This window comes from Mya arenaria, chromosome 6 (assembly GCF_026914265.1).
Source record: "Mya arenaria isolate MELC-2E11 chromosome 6, ASM2691426v1".
Taxonomy (NCBI): domain Eukaryota; kingdom Metazoa; phylum Mollusca; class Bivalvia; order Myida; family Myidae; genus Mya; species Mya arenaria.
Window position 1 is genome coordinate 32978690 of NC_069127.1, and position 27728 is coordinate 33006417.

General features: G+C 34.2%; 4 protein-coding genes and 1 long non-coding RNA gene across 14 annotated transcripts; 1 reads left to right on the plus strand and 4 right to left on the minus strand.

The window, feature by feature from the left end:
* Window positions 1-2977: 2977 nt before the first annotated feature.
* On the minus strand, window positions 2978-4893 carry LOC128238641 (baculoviral IAP repeat-containing protein 3-like). 5 transcript variants are annotated; one of them, XR_008261751.1, is made up of 5 exons: window positions 4600-4891; window positions 4436-4476; window positions 4059-4198; window positions 3742-3784; window positions 2978-3605 (listed from the first exon to the last, which is right to left on the minus strand). XR_008261751.1 is itself a non-coding variant. In XM_052954762.1 (4 exons), exons 1-4 carry the CDS (start codon window positions 4709-4711, stop codon window positions 3397-3399), a joined length of 492 nt encoding a protein of 163 aa, XP_052810722.1. In that variant the 5' UTR covers window positions 4712-4893; the 3' UTR covers window positions 2978-3396. The 5 variants fall into 5 exon arrangements, 2 of the variants coding, with proteins under 2 accessions (XP_052810722.1, XP_052810721.1); XR_008261752.1 differs by having other exon boundaries at window positions 4436-4891; XR_008261750.1 differs by having other exon boundaries at window positions 4059-4476; window positions 4600-4890.
* A 4795-nt stretch (window positions 4894-9688) lies between these two features.
* Window positions 9689-11625, minus strand: LOC128236493 (putative inhibitor of apoptosis). Of its 5 annotated transcripts, XR_008261369.1 has the most exons (5): window positions 11328-11620; window positions 11154-11203; window positions 10781-10920; window positions 10476-10506; window positions 9689-10319 (listed from the first exon to the last, which is right to left on the minus strand). XR_008261369.1 is itself a non-coding variant. In XM_052951379.1 (4 exons), exons 1-4 carry the CDS (start codon window positions 11437-11439, stop codon window positions 10111-10113), a joined length of 504 nt encoding a protein of 167 aa, XP_052807339.1. In that variant the 5' UTR covers window positions 11440-11610; the 3' UTR covers window positions 9689-10110. The 5 variants fall into 5 exon arrangements, 2 of the variants coding, with proteins under 2 accessions (XP_052807339.1, XP_052807340.1); XR_008261367.1 differs by having other exon boundaries at window positions 10781-11203; window positions 11328-11625; XR_008261368.1 differs by having other exon boundaries at window positions 11154-11614.
* Window positions 11626-13291: 1666 nt separating this feature from the next.
* LOC128238233 (baculoviral IAP repeat-containing protein 3-like) lies at window positions 13292-17749 on the plus strand. The gene is made up of 4 exons (XM_052953911.1): window positions 13292-14075; window positions 14838-14989; window positions 15185-15227; window positions 15421-17749. The coding sequence occupies exons 1-4, from the start codon at window positions 13787-13789 to the stop codon at window positions 15618-15620; spliced, it is 684 nt and encodes a 227-aa protein (XP_052809871.1). The 5' UTR covers window positions 13292-13786; the 3' UTR covers window positions 15621-17749.
* A 195-nt stretch (window positions 17750-17944) lies between these two features.
* Window positions 17945-27320, minus strand: LOC128238234 (putative inhibitor of apoptosis). 2 transcript variants are annotated; one of them, XM_052953912.1, is made up of 5 exons: window positions 27215-27320; window positions 26961-27077; window positions 26629-26768; window positions 18514-18565; window positions 17945-18375 (listed from the first exon to the last, which is right to left on the minus strand). In XM_052953912.1, exons 2-5 carry the CDS (start codon window positions 27070-27072, stop codon window positions 18167-18169), a joined length of 513 nt encoding a protein of 170 aa, XP_052809872.1. In that variant the 5' UTR covers window positions 27073-27077; window positions 27215-27320; the 3' UTR covers window positions 17945-18166. The 2 variants fall into 2 exon arrangements, with proteins under 2 accessions (XP_052809872.1, XP_052809873.1); XM_052953913.1 differs by having other exon boundaries at window positions 27254-27284.
* LOC128238237 (uncharacterized) lies at window positions 25448-26341 on the minus strand. The gene is made up of 2 exons (XR_008261656.1): window positions 26152-26341; window positions 25448-26035 (listed from the first exon to the last, which is right to left on the minus strand). It is a non-coding gene; the product is annotated as an uncharacterized LOC128238237 (long non-coding RNA).
* Window positions 27321-27728: the final 408 nt, after the last annotated feature.

The window sequence follows — 27728 nt, forward strand, 5'->3', positions numbered from 1 at the left end:
TTAAGAACATCATGGGAGGGGCCAGTTTTCATTATATGTCTATATGAAAAACTTTCTCTTTAGAAACCATCGGCCCGATTTCAAAATATCTACACAGAAATGGTTCTTGACCCTTTTTCAAAATTACTTATAAGCGGCTTTCCAACAGAATTTACAATACAAACAGAACTGTGTTCTGGGGAGTATTCCAAACACTTAACTGTCGCTTCCCTTCCGGTTCAAAGAGAGATTAAGTTTCGTCCGCAGTCATGGTTTAGTCTAGTAATGGGAAGTCGTCAGCGTACGCCCGCGCACAAAATAAGACCGACAATGCCACCCGTTGACCTATTGACTCCTATTTAAATAATCGGGAACCCCATCTGGCACAAACACGTTTCATAATCGCGTCGTCGATAAGGATCCGATGCATCGAGGTTTTACTTAAATCTGTCAATTGTGCAATTTACCGATCAGATTGCCTCCTATCAGAATATACATGTCCTTTCGTTATGGATACAAACATACACAATGTGCCAGACCTACCCATTGTGAATACCACCAATCTTTACAATAAACCCATTAAGGGATATGATCAAATTGTCCGATGTTAAGTTTTAAAAGTAAGATATTTGAAAATATGTTTCTATGAAAATGAATCTCAGATTAATAAATCTCAGAGCAGCAACGATTTGAAAGTTAATAAAGATAATATGTAAAATGTTCTGTACAAACGGCCCATTGTATGCTTTTCACAGCTGTGAATGATCTTTCTATAAATACATATTGTCATTCCCTCGATGTATAACTAAAGGTCGAATGTCGATTAAAAAATATTTAAATGTTGTGGTCCATGTTGATTGAATGGACGTCATATTGTGTTAAACATGAATATATAACGCGGAAAATGTAGTCATTGTGCTTTTGCAGACATGATTTGACTTGGATTTGGATTGATAAGCAAGAACGCTACAAAGTCGAACGATACGAAGGAAGCTTTTATACGAAACAGTATTTACATATACATTTGACAGAAACATGTTGATGCATTTCATACGATTCTTATGGGAACATCACATTTGGCGACTGATCATGACCACATGAATGGTAATCTAACCCAGTGTGTTCGGTTTTTATAATCTAATGTGGAAACTTTCTTAAACATAACACAATAGTGAAAATTATGTAAACAGAATTTTTTTTATTTCATTTGATATCAAAGGGCAGGTAAATATCATAAATCCCTACTTCGAAATCCAGGTATTGGCATGGTAATACTTTCACCTTGAAATGACTATGCCTTCTTAATGTCCCCTGCCATATGAAAGAACATTTAACATAAGCAATATTCATATCAACACACATTCCTTGAACTTTAGGAGGAAGAGTATACTTATGCTTCAAAATTAAACTAAAAATGAAAAGTATGTATAAAAATCAGTGTTACTCGATGTACTTATCGAAATGTTTCCAATACCTGATCATGTATGAAGTTGGCATTTGTAGTGAGGGCAAGGAGAGAAATGACAGGTTAGGGCCGGAATTGATAAACATTGTAAGTCATTTTCTGTCTTTAGTCACTTTCTTAAGTTAAGTATCTCACTTATCATATGATACAATTGCTTTATGACATCTAAAATACTTTTTGTCATTGATCTGATTTAAAAACACTCTTTCATGTAAAAAACACTATAGTTTTCTTTTAATGTTACTACGAAAATACTCGGAATTTAACTTAAGTTAAGAAATGACATAATACTTTGTTTTATGAATACCTCTCCAGAGCTAGAGGGTAGACTTCGGAGGTCATTTACTGTTTCGTAGCACTTGATCAGAATATAGGTTTGGACATGTTTTAAGATTGTAGAGATATCTGGTCCGTGACGTCTTTTGATTTTTATTGAGGAGTTTGGGTAGACATTAGTCTAAAAGAATGTAGTTTGTCATGTGTCGCTTGTGATTACGGACAATTGAATATCATATGGAGGACTTTACAAGCTTAATGGTTGGCAAAATGCGGTTTGTGTTGCAATGTGTTGCAATGTTTTGCCGCGATTACGTATTATGTTATGCATTAAAAACTTTTTGCCATAAAAAAGGGTAAATTCAGCGAATGATAAACACACAATTGGTTTCGTCTAAATAATACCTTATGTGTATTTGGTGTATTTGGCACGCATTTGGTGGTTTGATTAAAAGTCTTTACATTGACCCTTGGATTTTTGGCTGATTGCTGCCTAAATAAAATAAATTGGTGTCATGAAAGGCTTAGCCCAGCTCGGGTTTGTTTCATTATTGTATGCTAAAATAGCTGGAAGCGCGCCTGTTAGATTTGCCATGTTCTTAATTGGCTTGATTATTGCCAAACAATAATTTATTTAGCATGGACTCGAATTGGGGAAGTTCCTTTTGTTGTTTGATTGGTGCTGCCTGAGGCAGGTTGTAATATTACCGGTTTTTGAGTAGATGGGCGCGCTTTATTGTACTACGCAGAGCTGTTCTAAGTATTCTGCAGATTGATTTGGGATCTCTAATCATAGAAGTACTTGGGGTTTACCTGTACGTTTTTTTATTATTTGTTTTATTGATAAGATTCCTCAAGTTAATGCATACTTTGATAAAATTTACCTTTTGTGTTTTATCTTTATTAAGGATTGTTGGGATAAGAGTAAGGTTTGTGCACAAAAACTGGTTTAAACCCCCAGTAAATTTACATTTTTCTGACCGTTCCAAGTCGGTAACAATTCTTGATAAACATACCTAATAGTATATATTATATATGCATTGTGCTGTTTGTAGCGTTTTGTGCTGTTCTTCTATGATTTTATGTTAACTTATATGTCTTTTGCGTTTACCAAGTGCCACTAAACCGGGTTTATGTTTAAACTTTTTGCTACTAAGCTTGTTTCTGCAGCTTTTTGCATAAATATTGTCTTGACATCAGAGTGCCATCGTTTAGTACTGGTGCAGTCATGTAAATGCAAAGAAATTGAACACGACATTATACAGCATATTTTATTAACAATACGTTAAAAACTTCATATTTGCATATTAAATGGACGGAAGTAAACATTGCAAAACATCAAACAACTATAAAATGTAAGGTCCCTTTAATCCACAAGATCTGACGACGACGGAAAATGGTGATGTTCCCACGCTTTCCGTGCATCTGTTGAATAGATCATCGGTAGATTCGCACTAGGAAAGTCTTTACCGACTCATTAACTGGTTTGCTACACACTATTAGTTTTTAAGACATCATGTCTTTGGCTTGAATTTATAACTCTATAAATAAGTGTATTAAAAGCTATTAAACAAGACGGTTATACGTCAGGTCACATTAATCCAACGAAACTGAGGACGATGGTCAATGGAGATTCTCATTTATCCGAGGGATTATTGAATAGATCATCACTAGCCTCAACCTAGGAACGTCTTTATCGTCTCCACCACTGGTCTGCTACATACTGGACAGATGGATAAGTTTGATCCACATTGCACGCATGCGGCTAAATGACTACAAGGCAGCAGCAAGATTATCGCCTGTCTCTCTCGACAAACTTTGCATGTAGTACTTTCCCTTAGTCGATCATTTTGCTCTTCTAGCTGTTCTAGCTCGTCCTCGGTGTCTATGTGGTAAGATAAAATTTATGTTTAATAAAAAATGCGTAAGATTGCTAAACCGTTTAAGTGGGATTTGCATTTTATTCCATTTAAACATTGCATAACTAATTGTATTACTATTTTAAAATGTGTCCAATTCACCTTCTATAGCACCTGATATATCCGGCTCTTCAGCATTAAGATCCTGAAATTTAATAAAAATACGTTTTAGCCAAATATTTGTACTTTACATTAATATAATGCCCTAGTTAATTGAACCCTTCCCTAAAACAGAACATTTAATATGTACCATATATTGAATACAAGTTTAAGACATCCACGTGAGTATCGTGTTTATTGTGTACATCGAATTTGATCGGTGAGTTTATCACTTGCCATATAAACGATTGTTTCATTTTTTGCATCTGAAAATACGAAGAACAACCATGTTATGTAACATCGCATATGTCGTTTCTTACTTGATGTTCGCCTGCGAGCTCGTTCAGGAAGGCGCACGATGACGTGCAGTTTTTAATATGCTCTGACAGCGGGTCATCATCGGCGTTTAGATATCTTAGCCCAAGACCGCATGCATAACATCGAACAAGGTCGTGGTATCCTGTAGATGCAAATTTAATACTAGTCTAATATTACCTTTCACATATTCGATTTATTTGATAATTTTGATTTAGTTCTAGTAATACCTCATAATAAGCCAATGTTATTTGTTTTTACATACTTACATACTACTTGTAGATATATATCAATTTTAATATTAGGTTTGATGAACTATAAACAGTTCGGTTAAAATATATCTGGGAAGGCAAGTCACGCTTATAAAAGAGTAAAGTCATACGTGTAATACTCCTCTTCTCAGTACCTCGTCGCAATCTTCCACTGAATAATATAATTATAAACACACATTCTTAATGAATCAATTGGCCTTGTTGTGACTAAATTTTCATATCCAGATTTTACTATAAAACAGTATGAAATATATGTTGAAACAATCTAGCTTACCTGTTGCATAAAATCCAGCATTAGCAAGTTTGGAGGAATCAGAAAGGTAGCTCCAGTTGGCGAAGCTTCTAATTCTGTTGTCCAACTCTTTGAAGTCGTTACTTTCTGGCATTTAGTTTGTTTGTAACGTAGTGCACTTTTTTAACACTCGCGTCTATAAATGATACAATCCTTTTAAAGCAGTTATGAATGTATTGAGATCAATCGTCGTATTTAATTGATGCTATGTCAAAAAAGCAAATGTACAATATGAATGTTTGTTTCGTTTTTTCGTTTATATACCTGATCCAGGCCATATGACACGAAGTGGAACAGACCAGAATGATCTAGGCTAAGATAATAATATAAACAAAGTGGCTGGTATTTAGAACGATTTTATGACTCATCGTTTACTATTGAGAACATTATTCTATATTTAGAAATATTACGTGACAATGCTTTTGCGATTTGTTTACAAACATAATTTCTTATATGTAACAGTTCATCTTTAAGATAATGGTTTATTCGATTAAATCGAAAGATCATTGTTTCAAAATCTCACCATTTAGGCCCAATACAACAAATAACGTTAGAATCAGTCAACGATATATAAAAAAATAATCACATGTAATGTATATCAAATTGCAGATAGAAATATATTATATTGGGAACCCGCTCTGATTTATTAATAGATGTACTTTCTGATTGCTTTATAATTGTCATACGATCTTGTCAGATTAGCGTTAGGCCAAACACATGTATTCATTTGATATTTTCGAATCAGGTCAATATATTATGCTGTGCCATCTTTTTCATTATTGTAAGATCTTAGAAGCTTAATCACGAGAACTCGAGAAAAACGCATGAGTTTTATTAGTTATCCCTAAGGTACTTTCTGCCGAAGTGGCTTTTTCTACAATTTACTGTACCATATTGATTTTAATTGAAAGAGCATATGTCCTTTTATATACAATCCTTCGCTTCAAATCATGTATATAGTTTAACAAAGTTAGTGTTTGACATTAGTTTATATGCATGCATATATATTACCGTTTATTGCATTAATTTTATCATGGGTCAGGCAAGCATATATCAATAATGTACTGATCGTTATATTTCCTTAAATATACTCTCTCTTGTTAATTGTTTTACATTTAAAATGATAACAGTATAATAAACTGGTTGGTTTGTCTAATTCAAAATTTGTTGAACAAATAAAGTACAATAACAGAACGGAAACGTGACACAAACGTTTAAGTAATATTTAACAAATACAACAACACACAAACATAACATGCCACATTATCTTATCCTTGTTTCTCTTTTTCGCTCCAAGGCCATATGGTCACATAATGGAATGAGACAGACATAATCAAGATAATTTAAGCGCCTTGAAGATTTCTTAACACTCTCCAAACCCATTTAAAACCCACATAAACCAACTATTAACCGTTAAGTTATTTCAGTAGCGAAACAATCCCAAGATGGGCACTGCCCATGCCTTTTCTTTGCCAGAACCATGAAATGTGTTATGTGAACGAAGTAACGCAATGTAGCCTGTTTATATAACATAATTCATAACTTACAAACACATCCATAGGCTTGTGCAAATATGTGAGTTATGGTTATGTTTATATACCCAGTTTAGAAAAAAATAATATTGGAACTGTTCAAGTTAACTTGGTTGATCGGATAGATACGCAACGTTTGTTATACGATATATTACCAAAACACAGCAAGAGTTAGAGAGAAGACAACATGAAATGGTCATAATCTGAATATTCAGGGGCCATACGTCCAACGTTATGGCTTGTCGATGTAAACAGGTCATACGAGGGTTATACCAACACTTTGTGACAAGCTAAGTATATGAACTGGGGGGTCAAAAAAATAGCGAAAATAACGAAAGATGAATATGCTGGCATGATATGATATTACAATATAATTACAAGATAAGCATTTGTAAAAATAAGAAAAACAAAATAATAGTTTTCATTTGTTATTAAACACATTTAATAATATTTAACAAAAGTACCTTTACATTATAATAAATAAAACTTTTGCATAATATGCAGCGTTCAATGTCTGGCGTAGTGAAACTGCGTGTAACAGGATGAAACGCGTCTCGAAAATTAAGAACATCATGGGAGGGGCCAGTTTTCATTATATGTCTATATGAAAAACTTTCTCTTTAGAAACCATCGGCCCGATTTCAAAATATCTACACAGAAATGGTTCTTGACCCTTTTTCAAAATTACTTATAAGCGGCTTTCCAACAGAATTTACAATACAAACAGAACTGTGTTCTGGGGAGTATTCCAAACACTTAACTGTCGCTTCCCTTCCGGTTCAAAGAGAGATTAAGTTTCGTCCGCAGTCATGGTTTAGTCTAGTAATGGGAAGTCGTAAGCGTACGCCCGCGCACAAAATAAGACCGACAATGCCACCCGTTGACCTATTGACTCCTATTTAAATAATCGGGAACCCCATCTGGCACAAACACGTTTCATAATCGCGTCGTCGATAAGGATCCGATGCATCGAGGTTTTACTTAAATCTGTCAATTGTGCAATTTACCGATCAGATTGCCTCCTATCAGAATATACATGTCATTTCGTTATGGATACAAACATACACAATGTGCCAGGCCTACCCATTGTGAATACCACCAATCTTTACAATAAACCCATTAAGGGATATGATCAAATTGTCCGATGTTAAGTTTTAAAAGTAAGATATTTGAAAATATGTTTCTATGAAAATGAATCTCAGATTAATAAATCTCAGAGCAGCAACGATTTGAAAGTTAATAAAGATAATATGTAAAATGTTCTGTACAAACGGCCCATTGTATGCTTTTCACAGCTGTGAATGATCTTTCTATAAATACATATTGTCATTCCCTCGATGTATAACTAAAGGTCGAATGTCGATTTAAAAATATTTAAATGTTGTGGTCCATGTTGATTGAATGGACGTCATATTGTGTTAAACATGAATATATAACGCGGAAAATGTAGTCATTGTGCTTTTGCAGACATGATTTGACTTGGATTTGGATTGATAAGCAAGAACGCTACAAAGTCGAACGATACGAAGGAAGCTTTTATACGAAACAGTATTTACATATACATTTGACAGAAACATGTTGATGCATTTCATACGATTCTTATGGGAACATCACATTTGGCGACTGATCATGACCACATGAATGGTAATCTAACCCAGTGTGTTCGGTTTTTATAATCTAATGTGGAAACTTTCTTAAACATAACACAATAGTGAAAATTATGTAAACAGAATTTTTTTTATTTCATTTGATATCAAAGGGCAGGTAAATATCATAAATCCCTACTTCGAAATCCAGGTATTGGCATGGTAATACTTTCACCTTGAAATGACTATGCCGTGCTTAATGTCCCCTGCCATATGAAAGAACATTTAACATAAGCAATATTCATATCAACACACATTCCTTGAACTTTAGGAGGAAGAGTATACTTATGCTTCAAAATTAAACTAAAAATGAAAAGTATGTATAAAAATCAGTGTTACTCGATGTACTTATCGAAATGTTTCCAATACCTAATCATGTATGAAGTTGGCATTTGTAGTGAGGGCAAGGAGAGAAATGACAGGTTAGGGCCGGTATTGATAAACATTGTAAGTCATTTTCTGTCTTTAGTCACTTTCTTAAGTTAAGTATCTCACTTATCATATGATACAATTGCTTTATGACATCTAAAATACTTTTTGTCATTGATCTGATTTAAAAACACTCTTTCATGTAAAAAACACTATAGTTTTCTTTTAATGTTACTACGAAAATACTCGGAATTTAACTTAAGTTAAGAAATGACATAATACTTTGTTTTATGAATACCTCTCCAGAGCTAGAGGGTAGACTTCGGAGGTCATTTACTGTTTCGTAGCACTTGATCAGAATATAGGTTTGGACATGTTTTAAGATTGTAGAGATATCTGGTCCGTGACGTCTTTTGATTTTTATTGAGGAGTTTGGGTAGACATTAGTCTAAAAGAATGTAGTTTGTCATGTGTCGCTTGTGATTACGGACAATTGAATATCATATGGAGGACTTTACAAGCTTAATGGTTGGCAAAATGCGGTTTGTGTTGCAATGTGTTGCAATGTTTTGCCGCGATTACGTATTATGTTATGCATTAAAAACTTTTTGCCATAAAAAAGGGTAAATTCAGCGAATGATAAACACACAATTGGTTTCGTCTAAATAATACCTTATGTGTATTTGGTGTATTTGGCACGCATTTGGTGGTTTGATTAAAAGTCTTTACATTGACCCTTGGATTTTTGGCTGATTGCTGCCTAAATAAAATAAATTGGTGTCATGAAAGGCTTAGCCCAGCTCGGGTTTGTTTCATTATTGTATGCTAAAATAGCTGGAAGCGCGCCTGTTAGATTTGCCATGTTCTTAATTGGCTTGATTATTGCCAAACAATAATTTATTTAGCATGGACTCGAATTGGGGAAGTTCATTTTGTTGTTTGATTGGTGCTGCCTGAGGCAGGTTGTAATATTACCGGTTTTTGAGTAGATGGGCGCGCTTTATTGTACTACGCAGAGCTGTTCTAAGTATTCTGCAGATTGATTTGGGATCTCTAATCATAGAAGTACTTGGGGTTTACCTGTACGTTTTTTTATTATTTGTTTTATTGATAAGATTCCTCAAGTTAATGCATACTTTGATAAAATTTACCTTTTGTGTTTTATCTTTATTAAGGATTGTTGGGATAAGAGTAAGGTTTGTGCACAAAAACTGGTTTAAACCCCCAGTAAATTTACATTTTTCTGACCGTTCCAAGTCGGTAACAATTCTTGATAAACATACCTAATGGTATATAGTATATATGCATTGTGCTGTTTGTAGCGTTTTGTGCTGTTCTTCTATGATTTTATGTTAACTTATATGTCTTTTGCGTTTACCAAGTGCCACTAAACCGGGTTTATGTTTAAACTTTTTGCTACTAAGCTTGTTTCTGCAGCTTTTTGCATAAATATTGTCTTGACATCAGAGTGCCATCGTTTAGTACTGGTGCAGTCATGTAAATGCAAAGAAATTGAACACGACATTATACAGCATATTTTATTAACAATACGTTATAAACTTCATATTTGCATATTAAATGGACGGAAGTAAACATTGCAAAACATCAAACAACTGTAAAATGTAAGGTCCCTTTAATCCACAAGATCTGACGACGACGGAAAATGGTGATGTTCCCACGCTTTCCGTGCATCTGTTGAATAGATCATCGGTAGATTCACACTAGGAAAGTCTTTACCGACTCATTAACTGGTTTGCTACACACTATTAGTTTTTAAGACATCATGTCTTTGCTTTGAATTTATAACTCTATAAATAAGTGTATTAAAAGCTATTAAACAAGACGGTTATACGTCAGGTCACATTAATCCAACGAAACTGAGGACGATGGTCAATGGAGATGTTCTCATGTTATCCGAGGGATTATTGAATAGATCATCACTAGCCTCAACCCAGGAACGTCTTGATCGTCTCCACGACTGGTCTGCTACATACTGGACAGATGGATAAGTTTGATCCACATTGCACGCATGCGGCTAGATGACTACAAGGCAGCAGCAAGATTATCGCCTGTCTCTCTCGACAAATTTTGCATGTAGTTCTTTCCCTTAGTCGATCATTTTGCTCTTCTAGCTGTTCTAGCTCCTCCTCGGTGTCTATGTGGTAAGATAAAATTTATGTTTAATATAAAATGCGTAAGATTGCTAAACTGTTTAAGTGGGATTTGCATTTTATTCCATTTTAACATTGCATAGCTTCATAACTAATTGTATTATCATTTTAAAATGTGTCCAATTCACCTTCTATAGTACCTGATATATCCGGCTCTTCAGCATTAAGATCCTGAAATTTAATAAAAATACGTTTTAGCCAAATATTTGTACTATTACATTAATATAATGCCCTAGCTAATTGAACCCTTCTCTAAAACAGGACATTTAGTATGTACCATATATTAAATACATGTTTTAGACATCCCCTTGAGTATCGTACCCATAGTATAGATCGAATTTGCTTGCTGAGCTTATCAATTGCCATATAAACGATTGTTTAGTTCTTGTATCTGAAAATACTAGGAACAACCATGTTTTGTAACATGGAATATGTCGTTTCTTACTTGATGTTCGCCTGCGAGCTCGTTCAGGAAGGCGCACGATGACGTGCAGTTTTTAATATGCTCTGATAGCGGGTCATCATCGGCGTTTAGATATCTTAGCCCAAGACCGCATGCATAACATCGAACAAGGTCGTGGTATCCTGTAGATGCAAAATTAATATCAGTTCAATATAACCTTACACATAAGTCGATTTATTGGATAATTTTTAGTTCTAGTAATAACTCATAATAAGCCAATGTTCATTATTTTTACATACTTACATCATATGTGTAGATATATAACAATTTGATATTAGGTTTGATGAACTATAAACAGTTCGGTTGAATTATATCGAGGAAGGCAGGGGACGCGTATATAAGAGAAAATTCATACGTGTAATACGTGTAATACTCCGGTCCCCAGTACTCCGTCGCAATCTGCCACTGAGTAAAATAATTATAAACACACATTCATTATAAAACAATTGGCCTTGTTTAGATTAACTTTTCATTTCCAGAGTTTATTATAAACTAATAAATGAAATATATGTTGAAAAATATATCTTACCTGTTGCATAAAATCCTGCATTAGCAAGTTTGGAGGAATCAGAAAGGAAGCTCCAGTTGGCGAAGCTTCTAATTCTGTTGTTCAACTCCTTGAAGTCGTTAATTTCTGGCATTTAATTTGTATGTAACGTAGTGCACTTATTTATTCACTTGCGTCTATCAATGATATTATCCCTCTAAAGCAGTTATGAACGTATGAATTGAGATCAATCGTCGTATTTAATTGATGTTATGTCTCAAAAGCAAATGAACAATATGAATGTACGTTTCGTTTTTTTTTTCGTTTATATACCCTATCCTGGTCAGCGCATGTGACACGAATTGGAACAAACCAGAACAATCTAGGTTAAGATAAACAAGTAAACAAAGTGTTTATACTAGTTGTCTGGTATCTAGAACGATTTTCATTACTCATCGTTTACTATTGAGAACATAATCTATATTTAGAAATACTATGCTTTTGTGATTTATTTAGAAACATTATTTCTTATATGTAAAAGTTCATTATTAAGAAGATAGTTTATTATTTAACGATTAAATCGGAAGAGCATTGTTTTAAAATCACACCATTTAGGCCCAATACAACGTTAGAATCTGTCAACGATATATACAAATAATCACAAGTAATGTAAACATACCAAATTGCAGATAAAAATAATATTGGAAACCCGCTCTGATTTATTAATAGATGTACAATCTTATTGGTTTAGAATTGTCATACGATCTTGTCAGATTTGCCTAAGGACAAACATATGCATTTATTGGATATTTTCGAATCAGGTTAAAATATTATGGTGTGCCATCGTTTTCGTTATTGTAAGATCTTAGAAGCATAATTATGAAAACTTAAGTTAAACGCCATTTCATAAGTTTTTATTAGTTATCGCTTAGGTACTTTTTGTCGAAGTTGCTTTTTCTACATTTTACCGTATCATATTGATTTTAATTGAAAGAGCATAAGTCCTATAAAATACAAGCCTTCACTCCAAACCATGTATATAGTTTAATTAAGCAATTGTTCGCCATAAGTTCATATATATGCATATATATATATTACAATTTATTGCATTAATTTTATCATGGTCATGCAAGCATATATCAAATATGTATTGATCGTTATATTTCCTTGAAATACTCTCTCTTGTTTTTTTACATTTAAAAAGATAACTACTGGTTGGTTCGTCTAATTTAAAATCTGTTGAACAAATAAAGTACAATAACAGAACGGAAACGTGACACAAACGTTAAAGTAATATCTAACAAATACAACGAAAACAACAAAAAAACATAACATGCAACATTATCCTATCCTTGTTTCGCTTTCTCGCTCCAAGGCCATATGGTCACATAATGGAATGAGACAGACAGAATCAAGATATATCGGCTTGAAAAGAGCGATTATTATACCGCCTGGAAGAGTAATCAACACTCTCAAACCCGTTTGAAAGCGATCTTTCACACTAAGCAAAACGTTATAAATATGGTGGACATTTTTAGTAAACATCAAGAATGCAAAATAACGTCAAAATCAGCGTTACAAGCGTTGTTGATACGAAGATGATGACACAAACATCAGACGCAAATATGGCAAACTTACAAACACGCGAAGCACACATACAATGCAGAATCGACATCGATATCAATACAAAAATATAAAAAAATGTTATCAAAATAAACATAAGATAAAAGAAACTCGGCAGATTATCAACAACCCTCTCAGTCATCAAATGCAATAAAACAAAAGCCAGATTAAGATTTAATTGAATACGAAAAGAAATGCCTTGATATGTTTTTTCTTTCTTTAATACTTTATTTCACTTGATGAGACCGTAAATTCCACAAATCTCGATGCGATTGAACTAAACTAATAAATTCAGTAAACTATAAAATATGTACAAGTGGCCTTATTTGACGAACGAGCGACACGAACGAGCGACCGGATATTACTTCGAGTTATGGAAAGCCCCGCAGTTTCCACCATATATTCCGAATTCTCAGTATCATGCGATAGCGTAGTTGCTTTAAGAGAGGAGAAAATATACAAAATGAATTTCATTCGATTGGAATTAGCGTGCTTCGAAAGATGGATTATAAAAACATTTTATTCGTGTTTACATCAAGGGGTAACATGATGAAAGTAGAAAAAGAAACATGTTGAATTTGGAATCCCAAGTGTTTGCGGTGTTTCTATAGTTAGAATGACCTTATAATAGAAATAAGATGAGGCCGACCTGTCAACACGCGGAAATGATTCCTTGTTACTAGCGTTTTTTGTTGATATTGTTTGTGTTAAATAAGCTCATTGATTATGCATCGGACATATTAACATTATCAAAATCACGTTTGAAATGTTGGTTAAGATTAAAAAACAAACAGAAGACCGGATTATTTATTGCTTGCCAAATTTCTCCCAGTTGCCGGTATATCTTGGGGCTACCGATTTGGAATTTACATACGAATATGAGACAATTGCGGTATAAACGCAATCGCGGTCGGACTTTTGGCATCTTCCCCATTGCGCCAATGGTTAACTGCATTAAACTTTCTTCCAATGGATTATTCTTTACCAGCATTGACGCGGTAGTTGAATGCTACAATTGTAGAGAGCGCCACGGCGACTGGCACACTAACGACGAGCTCTACCATGATAAAATACATCACCACATACCTCGATGTTCCTTCCTAGGTGCCAGCGGTTTTCCTCTAAGGAATGCATTCTCTTCGGTTCGTTTCACACACGGTATGCAAGGTAAGTTTTTCCAAATTTCTGGCTACACAGAATACGCAACGAGGGAAGAGAGAAGTAAAGTAAGGATGAATTACAGTTACAACATTAAGCCTGTTTTATGTTATTTGTATTCGTAAAACACTAGCTTCAGCTAAACTTATAAACTTTACTTGTTTTGAACACACAAGTCCTTATTCGTTTTCTAAAAAGACTATCTTAAGAATATAGGAAACTATGTTGGATTATACTGCAATGTGAATGATACTGTTGATAATGTTACGAAGATACTCGTTGCAATTTACAGTTGAGAGTGACTAATCGAAAAATGTCATATGATTACTTCGACGAAGGTCGTTTTGTTAATTATGTTAGTAAGTCACTCCTTCCTAGGGACAGGTCAGAGTTGTTAGCGTCCATGTAGGTCATAGTGGGTATTGTGTTAGGAAGTAACTCATTACAATGTGAAGGTTACAGCGACTGTATCATGTATCTATTTTCTGTAGGTCATATCGTTTATTGTGTCAATTGTTACTTATTGTATTGTACAGTTAAGAGCATCTTTGTTAAATGTGTTCACACGATGTATGTTATATTGCTTATCGTGTTAGGAAGTAACTCCTCGTAATGTACAGGTGAGAGAGATTATGTTAAAAATGTTCATCTCTATGTATTAAATATTTTTTATAGTGTTAAAAAGTAATTCCTTGCAAGGGTGATGCTTCATGTGTTTATTTCTGTGTTTTACCAACTGTTGATGGTTTTTTAACTCCCTTTAATTTACAGGTGAAGGTGACACTATTCGTTTTTTTCACTGCAATGTAGGCCTTCGCAACTGGCTGGCAGGGGATGACCCATGGGCCGAACATGCTCGATTTTCATTCGAGTTTACATTCCTGAAAATAAACATAATGCAGGCAGTCGAGACTGTTGAGAATGTAAGTTACAAAATGTTTAAACTATCTCGTTTTTGAATCTCGATTAATTGGAAGAAAAGTACATTTTCATTCGACTGTAAGTTCACTAATATAAATAAGGACAGTGTGTTAAATCCATCAAATATGTTATTAGATATAATTGTCAATTAAACTTGACGAATTCTGCTCCTAATATGACATACATGTTCATTTCAGTCGCCAGTTCAAGTAAACCGCAGAGGCAATAACTACTACAATGGTATTTTTAAAATTATGTAATTAATGCGAATTTAAATTTGATTTCTGTGCCCTTTTTGTTTTTTGTAGTAAGTTGAAACTTTCTTTGTGTCTCTGTTGTGTTATTTTCTACATATTTGTGTGAATTTTAGCTCTTTTTGATTGTTTCACTTATACAATTAAATTGCTTGAAACAATTTCTGCATTTGTTCCAGAAAAATTGGAGAGGCTGAAAGCTGAAAACGAGAACCTTAGAAGGAGTATGGCGTGTATAATATGCAAGGAACGCGAAGCGGTTGTTCTGTTTCTACCATGTACCCACTTAATCACTTGTTTGGAATGTGCCCCGAAGTTTGGTAAATGCCCTATTTGCGGAACCGATATAGAGGGAGTGATTCGTGTTTTCAGAGCATAATGGTTTTAAAGATCATTGAAAGGAAAACAGCAGAGTTCTTGTCAGTAACTGTCCTGTAAAAATGGAGTGAAAGGCACATCTTGTTGTTAAAGGAAAATGAAATTCCAGACCATTCTCTGTTAATAAGAAACATCAGATACACTGCAGTAATCGACTGTATCAGTCCCATCTTAAAGGAACGATTGGTGTTGATAGATCATATTGATATTAAATGGGTTCATTTAATTATTAGAATGTCTGCAAGTGTACTGCGAATGAAATCTACAAGGAATATATAAAAGGAATATTGCCTTTTCGGACGTTCCGTCTGAGCATTATACGGCTATCTGTGTGCCTATGCTTTTACATATTTCTGTGTAAATGATCATAAATGTAATAGGTCATTCAATTTAGAATGCATTTGAATAAGTCACAGTGTCATAATACTATATATTTGTATTTTGGAATTAAAAACTGCCATGACAGAGAAGGGATTATGCTGGTTCTACCGCGTGGTTCCTTGAGGCATGTTCAAAGTGAGTTGGTACTATTTCTCAGAAGAAACTGTCATTTTTATGGCGGTGATGTAAACTCCAGATACGAACGGACATAATTCTGTCGAAATAATACATGTGTTTAAACACATCGTCTTTGATTAAAATTGTGGAAATATAAAACTAAATCAGTTGACTGTGCCTTTCGCTGTAAATAATAAGCCCTTAATTTCATGCCTCTGATCAGGGTCCTCGTTTAAATGTTCGGCTACTGTGATCGTCCCTGGAGTTTAGACAGTTAATCGGATTAATATACTATAACGCGGTTGAGTGCAGGGCTGCAAGGCCCAACTGTCTCGAAGTGGATTCATAGAACTTAAGAGGCTCCTGTTTCACCAATACCAGACCGGCTAAATAATTTTATTGGAGATTATAAATGTATCAACTGTTAAAAAAAATTATTTTAACTTTCTCGATATGTTCATTCTATATTATTTTTGTAAATGCAAACTCTCAAATATTGCTATCCAAAACTGTTAGCGTCGGTATAGGTCATACCAGCGTTAGCTACCAAGAGTATTTATCATGTATTTCGCTTTTTTGTGAACAATTGCCACATTTTGAACACAATTTGGTTTGCCAATGTTATGGGCTGTTGCATGGGCTATATGGCATCTTCGAAAAAGAAGTTATTGCAATCGCATGGTGATATGTTTACTTTGCTTTTTGCCATATCCAAGAAACAGGACTTTCACCATGTTATCTTGACCTTTACCAAGGATCATCGCTCAATATTATAGCTAAGACGTATAGATATGATTTTTTTTACTACATGGAAATTGGTTTGAATGTATTTTTCCATGTTATTACCATTTTTAGAAATTAAATGTTTTTAGATTTTTTGCTGGTGATAAAATTGTTTTAAGTTATGCATCAAGGAAATATGTATGGATTTGTTTTTCTTAACGTTGACATGTTTTGTTAATTTTTATATTATTTTAAGAAAATTATTTTAAAGGGTGATGTTGCCTGGTATGTTTCAGAAAATTTCAAGTGTTCTTTTGAAGTAGTATGGGATAAATAACGCAATCGTAGATATTGTTCTCAAACCAAACCGAATAGTTTTGATATTCCGCTCTTTTAATTCCACGCTGAAGTCTTTTTTGCCTAGTTATTCAAAAATTCATAAACATGTTTAATCAACCTTAACATGAAATGATGATGGCATATTTTCTTGATATACAAGAGATGTTAAAAATACATTTCTCATTTCAAAAAACATAAAATACACACTGAAACTCGATTCGTAGCCCAAAATTAGCATATTGATGCAAGAATATCTCTTAATGAGTCGAACGTGGTCCCTTATATCTTTTTCAAAGTCATTGATCGTTACCTGGCCTAAGTTGTCGAATTTTATGTCTGATTACGTATCAATTAACATACCTGTTAAACATTTGGAAGTGCTGTCATAGCCTAACAATAGTATTTCCTTATTTATTTATGTTCTCCTTTTATTTGTTTTCACGTAAGGAAAGCCATCCAATATTAGGATAACCAAAATTGTAAGTACTTTTTATTTTTTAAAATCGATATTATTTCTTGTTTAATTTTTATTGGCAAACCATTATCTTTATTGAATAACACCATACTGACGCTACTTTTGTGATTTTTATATTAAATGGAGGTAATAAAACACAAGCATTTTACTATCATTATTTCGCACATTGATTAATTCGCATTTTATTAACAAAACCTAATGCCTTTATGAAAGAAGCTGCCTGTGAAAGTCATAAAATACAGTTAAACATTTTGTTTTAAATTTCAAAAAAATATCACTTATAGCATATTATTGTTAATTCTATAGATGACTTTCTTTCAAAGTCAGTTAATGCTTTACTTAACAATATACATATTAGTTTGTCTTTGTTTCATATATGAACATATATGTTATACACTTTTTCATCCAAATTTAATTTCGGATACAAAAAAAGATGTAGATGTTCGTTCTGTCTCAATTCAAACGTATTAAGCAATTCAGATGTTAGCAGCATTTTCTCTCTGCCTCCTACATCATCCCAGGAAGGTCTTGACCGTCTCCATAACTTGTCTGTTACACACGGGACAGATGCTCAGGTTTGGTTCACACTGCACGCAGGTTGCAAGGTGGCTACACGGAAGCAACAGGATGATCGCTTGTCTCTCGCGACAAACCTTGCATGTAGTTCTCGCTCTCAGTTGTGTATTCTGCTCCTCTAGGCGAGAAAGCTCGTCCATTTCGTCTGCAAATAACAAATCCAAATTACAATTTAAGACGCAAGGTACATTGTGAGCTGTAACAAAGCATAACTCCCGTTTCTTTATCGAAATCAATAACTGTTATTGATTTCGATAAAGAAACGGGAATATATTGTTCATACCTGATTCACCATTCGTCGAATTTGTCGCACCATTCTCGTCCGTTTCTTCTTGCTGAATAAAATGAAGAAAAGCTATAACATTAAGAAATTCGAAAACAGAGCAATATTTTTAAATGGTTGTATGTGCCTCAGTGTTTGTTGGTGATCAAATATTAAAATAACATTCACCTTTTCATACTTCAAACACGTTCAATTAACCATTCTTTGATATGTCAAAGCAGAATGTAGCTTGTTTGAAATATAAACCCTGAATATTGTCAGACAAAGCAATATTCATTCTGTTTCCAAAAATCTAACCTGAGTATTGTCACACATCTGGATCAAGAAGTGACACGTGGTCGGGCCGTGCTTGCTGTGCTCGATCAAGGGGTCATCTTCGGGCTTCATGTATCGTAGCCCGAGACCACAGGCATAACACCTGACAACATCGTGGTACCCTGGAAAGGTGTACGAAAATGTTGACATAGAGTTTGCTTTCGTTCATAAGATTCTTCTACAAAATGTAGCATTTTTGTATTGAAAAACGATTTAAATACGTATATTTTATTAAATATGAGCGTAAATCATGTATAAAGATTAATTAAACTTTAACCTGTAGCATAAAATCCAGCGTTTGCCAGCTTCCCTGGGTCTGTCGTAAACGTCCACTCTTCAAAACTCTTTAAACGTCCTTCTAGTTCTTCGTAGTTTGTGTCTGCGCTCATTTAGTCTGCAAGTCGGGTCAAATAGCATCATTGAAACAAAGAGAGGATACATTTAGGCAGTGTCTGTCATATGAGGCAAACATATTTATCATATGAGGCGACACATTTATATCGTAATATGTTACATATTAATACAAGATGAATAAATTACCATATGAGGCTAAGCATTTGGCATATTTTGTAACAAATCAAGACAATGTGAATAACTTATTATATGATGCTTATAAATATGGCGTAATATGTTACTAATGGAGACAATATTACTTACTTAATCAGTTAATAAATATAGTAAATGTTGAACGTGCCTTGTATCATCAACTATTCATAGATTATACACGATTTATGACTATATCTATACTCAGCGTGATCTTTTATATAAGCAATGTTCTTACCCAATATTTACAAAGATTGTGACAGCCCAATACTTTTTTATAGAGAATACAGAGACGCTAAAAATACATCAAATGTTATACTTCAATTTGGTAAATAATTTTGACAGTATTCAGCTTAATATTATGTATGCACGTCTACGGATGTATATATCACTCATGTAGTGTTCATGTGTAACAAAACTAAGCATAATAAGCAAGCATCTGCGAATCTGACCCTGCATACATGTCATAAACAGTGACTCGTTCGTTAAATTTAACTTGAATTATAAATATAGTGTCGGGGTTAACCCAGTTTCGAAATACAATGTAACATTACATAATTTGTGATTGATAAAAGTGAACACCTTGTATTATAATATCCCACATGAGTATTTACGATATTTAACATATTCTCAGATTTATATGTTCTCAGAATACATGTTAAAAATAAGATAACTGAATTGGAAACGTTAAGGAAATAAATCAAACAAAGAAATCGAATATTTGAATACATTAAGCAAAACAGAAATAACGTTTTCAAAAAATATAAATTTGAGAATATGTTAAATATTTAGTGTTTTAATAAATATAAAACATTTTTTTTTATGATTTAGTGTTTTAAGTCCATAATTTAAATCATAAATATCGTCCTTACATACCTGGCATGACTTAGCTTACCACAATGAAATTCACAATTAACTAATTACGATATATGTTGCCAATCAATTAAATATGTTAACAGTAAAGTAACCGAATCAGATTTATTCATTAAAACCGCAACATCCACAAATACGTCAGTTGCACTGAGAACGCAACACACCCAAATGATATCCTATAATGCAGCCCACACTAGTGCCAATAACTCATTTATAAATGTTAAGGCGTATCTCCATGGAGCGACATTGTTATTTATCACTATGGATTTGAGTTCTTCCACTCACACTTAACGCCCTTCACTTTGTGTTTAAACAAGCTTTTATTTGGGTGAATCAGAGTGATCATTGTCACATACTTGGTTATTTATGAACCTAGTAGATTGCTTTATATTGTGTAGTGTTGGGTACAATAAAATATGCCAGCCTCTCAGTCAACCTGTACGTTTAAGAGCTAATAAAAAAGAATGAAGGTTTCGCAACCATACCTATAAAATGGTTCAGGTGTACATGCGGACGTGCGTTTGTGGATTTTAAAGAAAAGGAACCCTAATCTTCAAAAACAATGCCTCCATGACAATCCTTGGGAAAAGGCGCTGCAAAATTTAAAGGAGGAGGCGGCGCTTCTTTTAAAACTTTTATCGTAACATGTACGATATCGTAACTTGGAAGGCTACGATAATGCTTTTAATCAAAAGGGAAAGTCAACATTATGATTGTGCGTGTGCTTACTTCCAGTTTGTCGTCTGTAAAAGTTTACTCACAGTAAACTAGTGAGTTAGTCTAGAGTTCCTTACAATTACGCTATCGTTATGAAATATCAGTTCACAGGTAATCAGACAATTATTAAGCAAGTATCCAAATATACAAAATTGTCGTTGGTTTAGTTCTAACAGCAACAGGCGGAATGGTTTTCAATTTATGTGATATCAATCTGATTTTACATATATATACCACATAATCATGTAGTTTTCAAATGTATAAAAATAACCCATTTTGAACCAGACAATGTATTACTGTTATAAAACTGAAACTTGTCTGTTATCATAAATTTTCAGTTCTTAAAATAGAATCGGGGAAACCCGCTTTCAAAACCTTTACATTAATTTAAACAGATAAACGTGAATACCATGCACTATGAAAGCCCACGCGCATATATACATTTTGAAAACAATGAATATTTACTTTTTACGGGAACACTATTTTTAACAAATATATTCATTTTTGAGAAGAGATAATTTGGTATAAGTTCAAAACATTGAAGAAGTTAATTAAGTTAAAAAAGTGAGTTTTTTTATATCTAATGTGTTAAGCAAAATAGAAATTACGTTATCAAACATTTTTTTTAGACATATTTAATATCTAGTTTTATTTATATTTAGTCATTGAATATACACTTTAACTAATCAAATTGTATACTACCATGGCAAAGAACGCATTTACCGGATTACTAGTTACCAAAAAATCATGTTTAACTATTGATGACGTATCGGAAGCAGCTTTGTCTATTGAACACCCCAATCCTAGTACATGGCGTGATTTACCCACGCTAGTTACAATTAACAATAAATGTTTAGGGGTAACGACCAGTGTTATTTAACACGATTTTGATCTTACCCACGCACTGAACGACCTCCACTGAAAGCCGTTAAGTACAATGCAGACGAAAACTGTCCTATATGTACGATAGAGAACGCGTTTATATTGCAATTGAGAATTTAAACTTCAATAAAATACCAAAGAAAATGTGTTGAAAAGCAAACTAAAAAAATGATGAAGTTAATTCTAAAATATCTGTTCACAATACCATTCTTATTTTGTTGAGAATAAAGTGTAATATCATATTAAATAAGACTATATAACATTTCACGTCCTTTTTCCTGCTTTATATGTCGATCATTCACCGAAAACTCCCGCAATTAATCGAAAATCCCCGGAAAGCTAATCATTTGTTGCCTTTTAATGACATGAAGAAGCCCACAGTGGAAAGTTTACCCCACCTCCAAACTTGATGTCGAGAGGGTATGTTTAACCCCCGTGGGTATTATGTTATATACAGTCGAACCTCGTTATGTCGACTTTTTCGGGACCTAGTGAAAAAAAGTCGAGATAACGAAAAGTCGACTCATCCGAATTACAAAATAAATCACCAATCCCAACAACTTTGAGTTGGATTGTCCGATGTTTACATCCACAATGGAACGGTCTTGTTAGTTGCAAGGTATTTCAATTTAATCTGCTCATTAATTTTGAGCCAGGTTGATAGTGTGTTTAATGAAAACGCCGTATTCTGCCGCTATCTACTTCTTTGTCTTGATACCCTTCTCGACTTCGATGATGGCTTGGTACTTCTCGGTGAAAGATTTCGATGACAATTTTCTTTAAGAACCCTTACTCCCAATGGCCGATCCAGATATCCCCCCGGATTTTATACCGGGTCCTTCTCTGAATTGGTCGATCAGAGCAGTGGAACTACCATTTGACATTTTGAAGTTATTTTTTTTGTTCCCCTTCGGGGTTGATATCTGATCAATAAAATGTTCATGTTTTATACAATACCAAAAAGAGCTTGAGCAATAAATGTCTCGTTAATTAAATACATAAACAAACAACTTTAATTATTCGCACTTACCAATTACATTTTTGTATCCCCCAATTATGACAGTTTGCTATATTGACACGCACGGTATTTTGCGACATGTCGCAAACCGTCATGAATATTTTCACAGCTACGTCTTGATCTACAGTTCGACATAAAGAACATAGGAAATGTGTGAAATTCGACCACTGGGACTGAAAAACGAGGTCGACTAAGGTTCTTTCGGGGAACCTGAATTGATGAAAAGTAAAGCATTTGTTTCCTTTGTACTTTATTTCATGAAAGAAGATCAATCGAAAACTTATATATAGTCTTCAGTAATCGCCATATCTATACAAAATTTTCTCCCACCTCAGATAAATAGATCAAAATATTTTGACCATGCTAGATATTCTTATCTCGCCCACGAGCAAACATAAAACAAGTCCCCTTTTTAAACTCTTAACACAATTACTTCCCTTGTTGAAGACCGTCGTCTAAAGCATTATGGGAACCTTGTCTCGTGGCAATTTTTAAAATGCAAATTAATTATTTCTCGCTTCAAATGGCACCATAGACATTTTTCACGCAACATTCAAGAAATAATGCTGCATTCTCCCCAGAACTATTTAAAGACCAATTTGACTATTAACATAATCTGAATTACCATTGGGCGCAGATCCATGACAACCACAAACTATCACATATCCAAACGCATTTATTTTTCACTACGCACGAAAGAGTTCCAGCAAAAAATGTTTTTGTTTAATTGCGGTGGGACAAAAAGCTTCTACCATAGCCGCTCGTGTAAGACTATAAGTATCTTCCATGGCCGAGAGTTTAAGATAGTTTCATCCCGACCCGATCGTAGGGTGTTTTGCGGAAACGAGGTTTACCGAATTTTCGCAAAACACCCTGCTCGAGGGTCGGAATGAACCTATGGTAGATGTTTTTCTCCTACCTCATAAAAACAAAATTAAGTAAAAATGTATTTGTTGCTGGAACTCTTTTGTTCTTAGTGAAATAATTGCCTATTGATATGCGACAATTCGTGGTTGCCATGGACATGTGCGCAGAGATTCCGATTATGTTAATAGTCAAACCGGTCTTAAAAAGTTCTAAGGAGGGTGAAGCATTATTTCTTAAAAGGTGCGCGAAAACTGTTTTATAATGACATTTGAAGCGAGAAATAATTAATGAGCGTTCTAAATATTGCCACAAGACAAGGTTTCCATCATGTTTAAGACGACAGTCTTTAAAAGGGAGGTAATTACAATATGGTGACCATTAAAAAGAAGTTTCATACGGCCATTCTATCTTCACCCGTGGGCAAGATAAGAATTTCTAGTATGGTTAAATTATTGGATCTACTTATCTGAGGTGGAAGAAAGGTTCATCCTAACCCTCGCGCAGGGTTTTTGCGGAAACTCGGTAAATCTAATTTCCGCAAAACAAACTACGCTCGGGTCTGGATGAACCTATCTTACACTCTATCGGTGATGCAAGATTCATATAATATCCAGATTTCATTTGTTTAATGCAAATAGTGAATTCAATAACTTTTCAAATACATCATTAATTAAGCTGATCTTTTGCTTTATTTCTGTGTTTGGAATATTTTGGGACATAACTCAAAGTCATGAATGAACCCAAAGATATATAACCGAACCAATATTTTGAAATAACATTTACAAAAGTTGCGTCCCCTCTTTAATTTGAAAAATAAATGATTCAATATAAAGAATGGTGATGATACTAAGCAGCCCGGCCAATGAAATACGCGGGGATAAAGATGTCGTGAACGAATTATTCGCTGCACATAAAGGATGCCGTATATGGTGGCCATGTTTACGAACACTTAATCAGTACGTGACAGTTATGAGCCATATTCATACGCGTATAGATACGTATTAAAGACGATGTTTTAAGTACGACAATTTCATTGTAATGTGCTAAACGGAAACTCTCGATGTTGAAGTACTCTAGTACGTTACCGGTACGTGCTAACAACAGTTGAAAGTCAGGCCCGAAAAAGTTGGAGTATAAGTACAGAGAAAATATAATAATCAGCTAATAACTAATTAAACACACTCACTGACTCACTCAAGGACTGACTGACTGACTGACTGACTGACTTGACTGACTGACTGACTGACTGACTGACTGACTGACTGACTGACTGACTGACTGACTGACTGACTGACTGACTGACTGACTGACTGACTGACTGACTTACTGACTGACTGACTGACTGACTCACTGACTCACTCACTCACTCACTCACTCACTCACTCACTCACTCACTCACTCACTCACTCACTCACTCACTCACTCACTCACTCAATCAATCAATCAATTAATCAATCAATCAATCACTCACACACTCACTCACTCACTCACTCACTCACTCACTCACTCACTCCCCTCACTCACTTACTCACTCAACCACTCAACCACTCAACCTCTCACTCAACCACCCACCAAAAACCCACCAAAAACCAACCAACCCACACACCCACCCACCAAAACACCCACCCAAAATAAACCCTTCCATCCACCAACCCACCCCCACGTTATTGAATAACACAATACTGACGATACTTTTGTGATTAAATGTACCAATGGAGGTAATTAAACACAAGCATTTTAATATCATTATTTAGCACCTTTAATAATTCGCATTATATTAACACAGCCTAATGCCTTCATGAAAGAAGCTGCCTGTGAAAGCCACAAAAACAGTTATTTTTTTTGTTTAAAATTTCAAAGAAATATCACTTAAAGCATATATTTTTTTTTTAGATGACTTTCTATCAAAGTGATGTTCATGTTAAATTAACAATAAAAATGTTAGATTGTCTTTGTTTCATGTATGAACATAAAAATTATAAACTTTTTTTATCCAAATATGATTTCGGATCCAAATAATACATATGTTTGTTCTGTCTCAATTCAAACGAATTCAGCAATGCAGATGTAAGCAGCATTCTTTTCTCTGGCTCTTAGATCATCCTAAGAAGGTCTTGACCGTCTCCACAACTTGTCTGTTACACACGGGACAGATGGTTAGGTTTTGCTCACACTGCACGCAGGTTGCAAGGTGGCTACACGGAAGCAACAGGATGATCGCTTGTCTCTCCCGACAAACCTTGCATGAAGTTCTCGCTCTCAGTTGTGTATTCTGCTCCTCTAGGCGAGAAAGCTCGTCCATTTCGTCTGCAAATAATAAATCCAAATTACAATTTAAGACGCAAGATACACTGTGAGCTGTAGCAAAGCATAACTCCATAGTTATTGATTTCGATAAAGAAACGGAAATATATTGTTCATACCTGATTCACCATTCGTCGAATTTGTCGCACCATTCTCGTCCGTTTGTTTTTGCTGAATAAAATGAAGTAAAGCTATAACATTAAGAAATTCGAAAACAGATCAATATTTTTAAATGGTTGTATGTGCCTCAGTGTTTGTTGTTGATCAAATACCGCTTAACCCGATGCTTGCCGATGTTGACAGTGTCGTATCAACCATGGTTAAACACTGAAATTAAAACCTGGGTCAAACTTTGGACGTCTCCAGATTGATATTTTCTCCTGAACTTAATTTCAAAATGAGAGTAAATTTCGGACGAGCGATCCTTCAGAAGTACACATTCCACTTTGTATTAAAATAACATTCAGCTATTCATACTTCCAACACTTTCAATTAGCCATTATTTGACCTACCAAAGCAGAATGTAGCTTGTTTGAAATATAAACCCTGAATATTGTCAGACAAAGCAATATTCATTCTGTTACAAAGAATCAAACCTGAGTATTGTCAGACATGTGGTTCAAGAAGTGACACGTGGACGGGCCGTGCTTCATGTGCTCGATCAAGGGGTCATCTTCGGGCTTCATGTATCGTAGCCCAAGACCACAGGCAAAACATCTAACAACGTCGTGGTACCCTGGAGTGTTGTACGAAATAGTTAACATAAAGTTTGCTAATATCAATATAATTATTTTACAAAATGTAGCATCTTTTTATTGAACAAGGTTTTCATACGTAAATTTTATTAAATATGAGCGTATGTCATTTATATATATATATATATATATATATATATATATATATATATATATATATAATGATCTTTAACCTGTAGCATAAAATCCAGCGTTTGCCAGCTTCCCTGGGTCTGTCGTAAACGTCCACTCTTCAAAACTCTTTAAACGTCCTTCTAGTTCTTCGTAGTTTGTATCTTCACTCATTTAGTCTGCAAGTCGGGTAAAATAACATCATTTAAAAAAAGAAACATTTATGCGTTGTCTGTCTTTTGAGGCAACTATATGTATCATACGAGGCGACGATTTTATGTGGTTAAATGTTATAAATCAAGACAATGTGAATCACCTATGATATGATGCTTATATATGGCGAGATAATATTTACTTAATTAGTAGAGAAATATAGGAATAGTTAATCACACCTAGTTTAAAATAATCGTAGAGAATAGATGATACATTTATAATCAACGTGGCCTTTTATATTAGCAATGTTCTTACCCAATATTGACAAAAATTGCAACATCTATTGCCCAATATCATGTTTGTTAAGCATCTGACTATAAATAAATGTTATAAACTGGGACTAGTTCGTTAAGTTTAACTTGAATTCTAAATATAGTATCGGGGTAAACCCAGTTTCGAAATACTTTGAAACATTACATTATTTGAAATTGATCAAAGTGAACACCATGTATGATGATATCCCACAGGAATATTTACGATATTTTAAAAATTGGATAATTTACTTGTAATGAGTACATGTTAAAAAAAAGATAAAAAAAAGACGAAATCAGATTTATTCATTAAAACTGCAATATTATAAAATACGTCAGCTGCACGGAGAACGCAGCACACCCAAA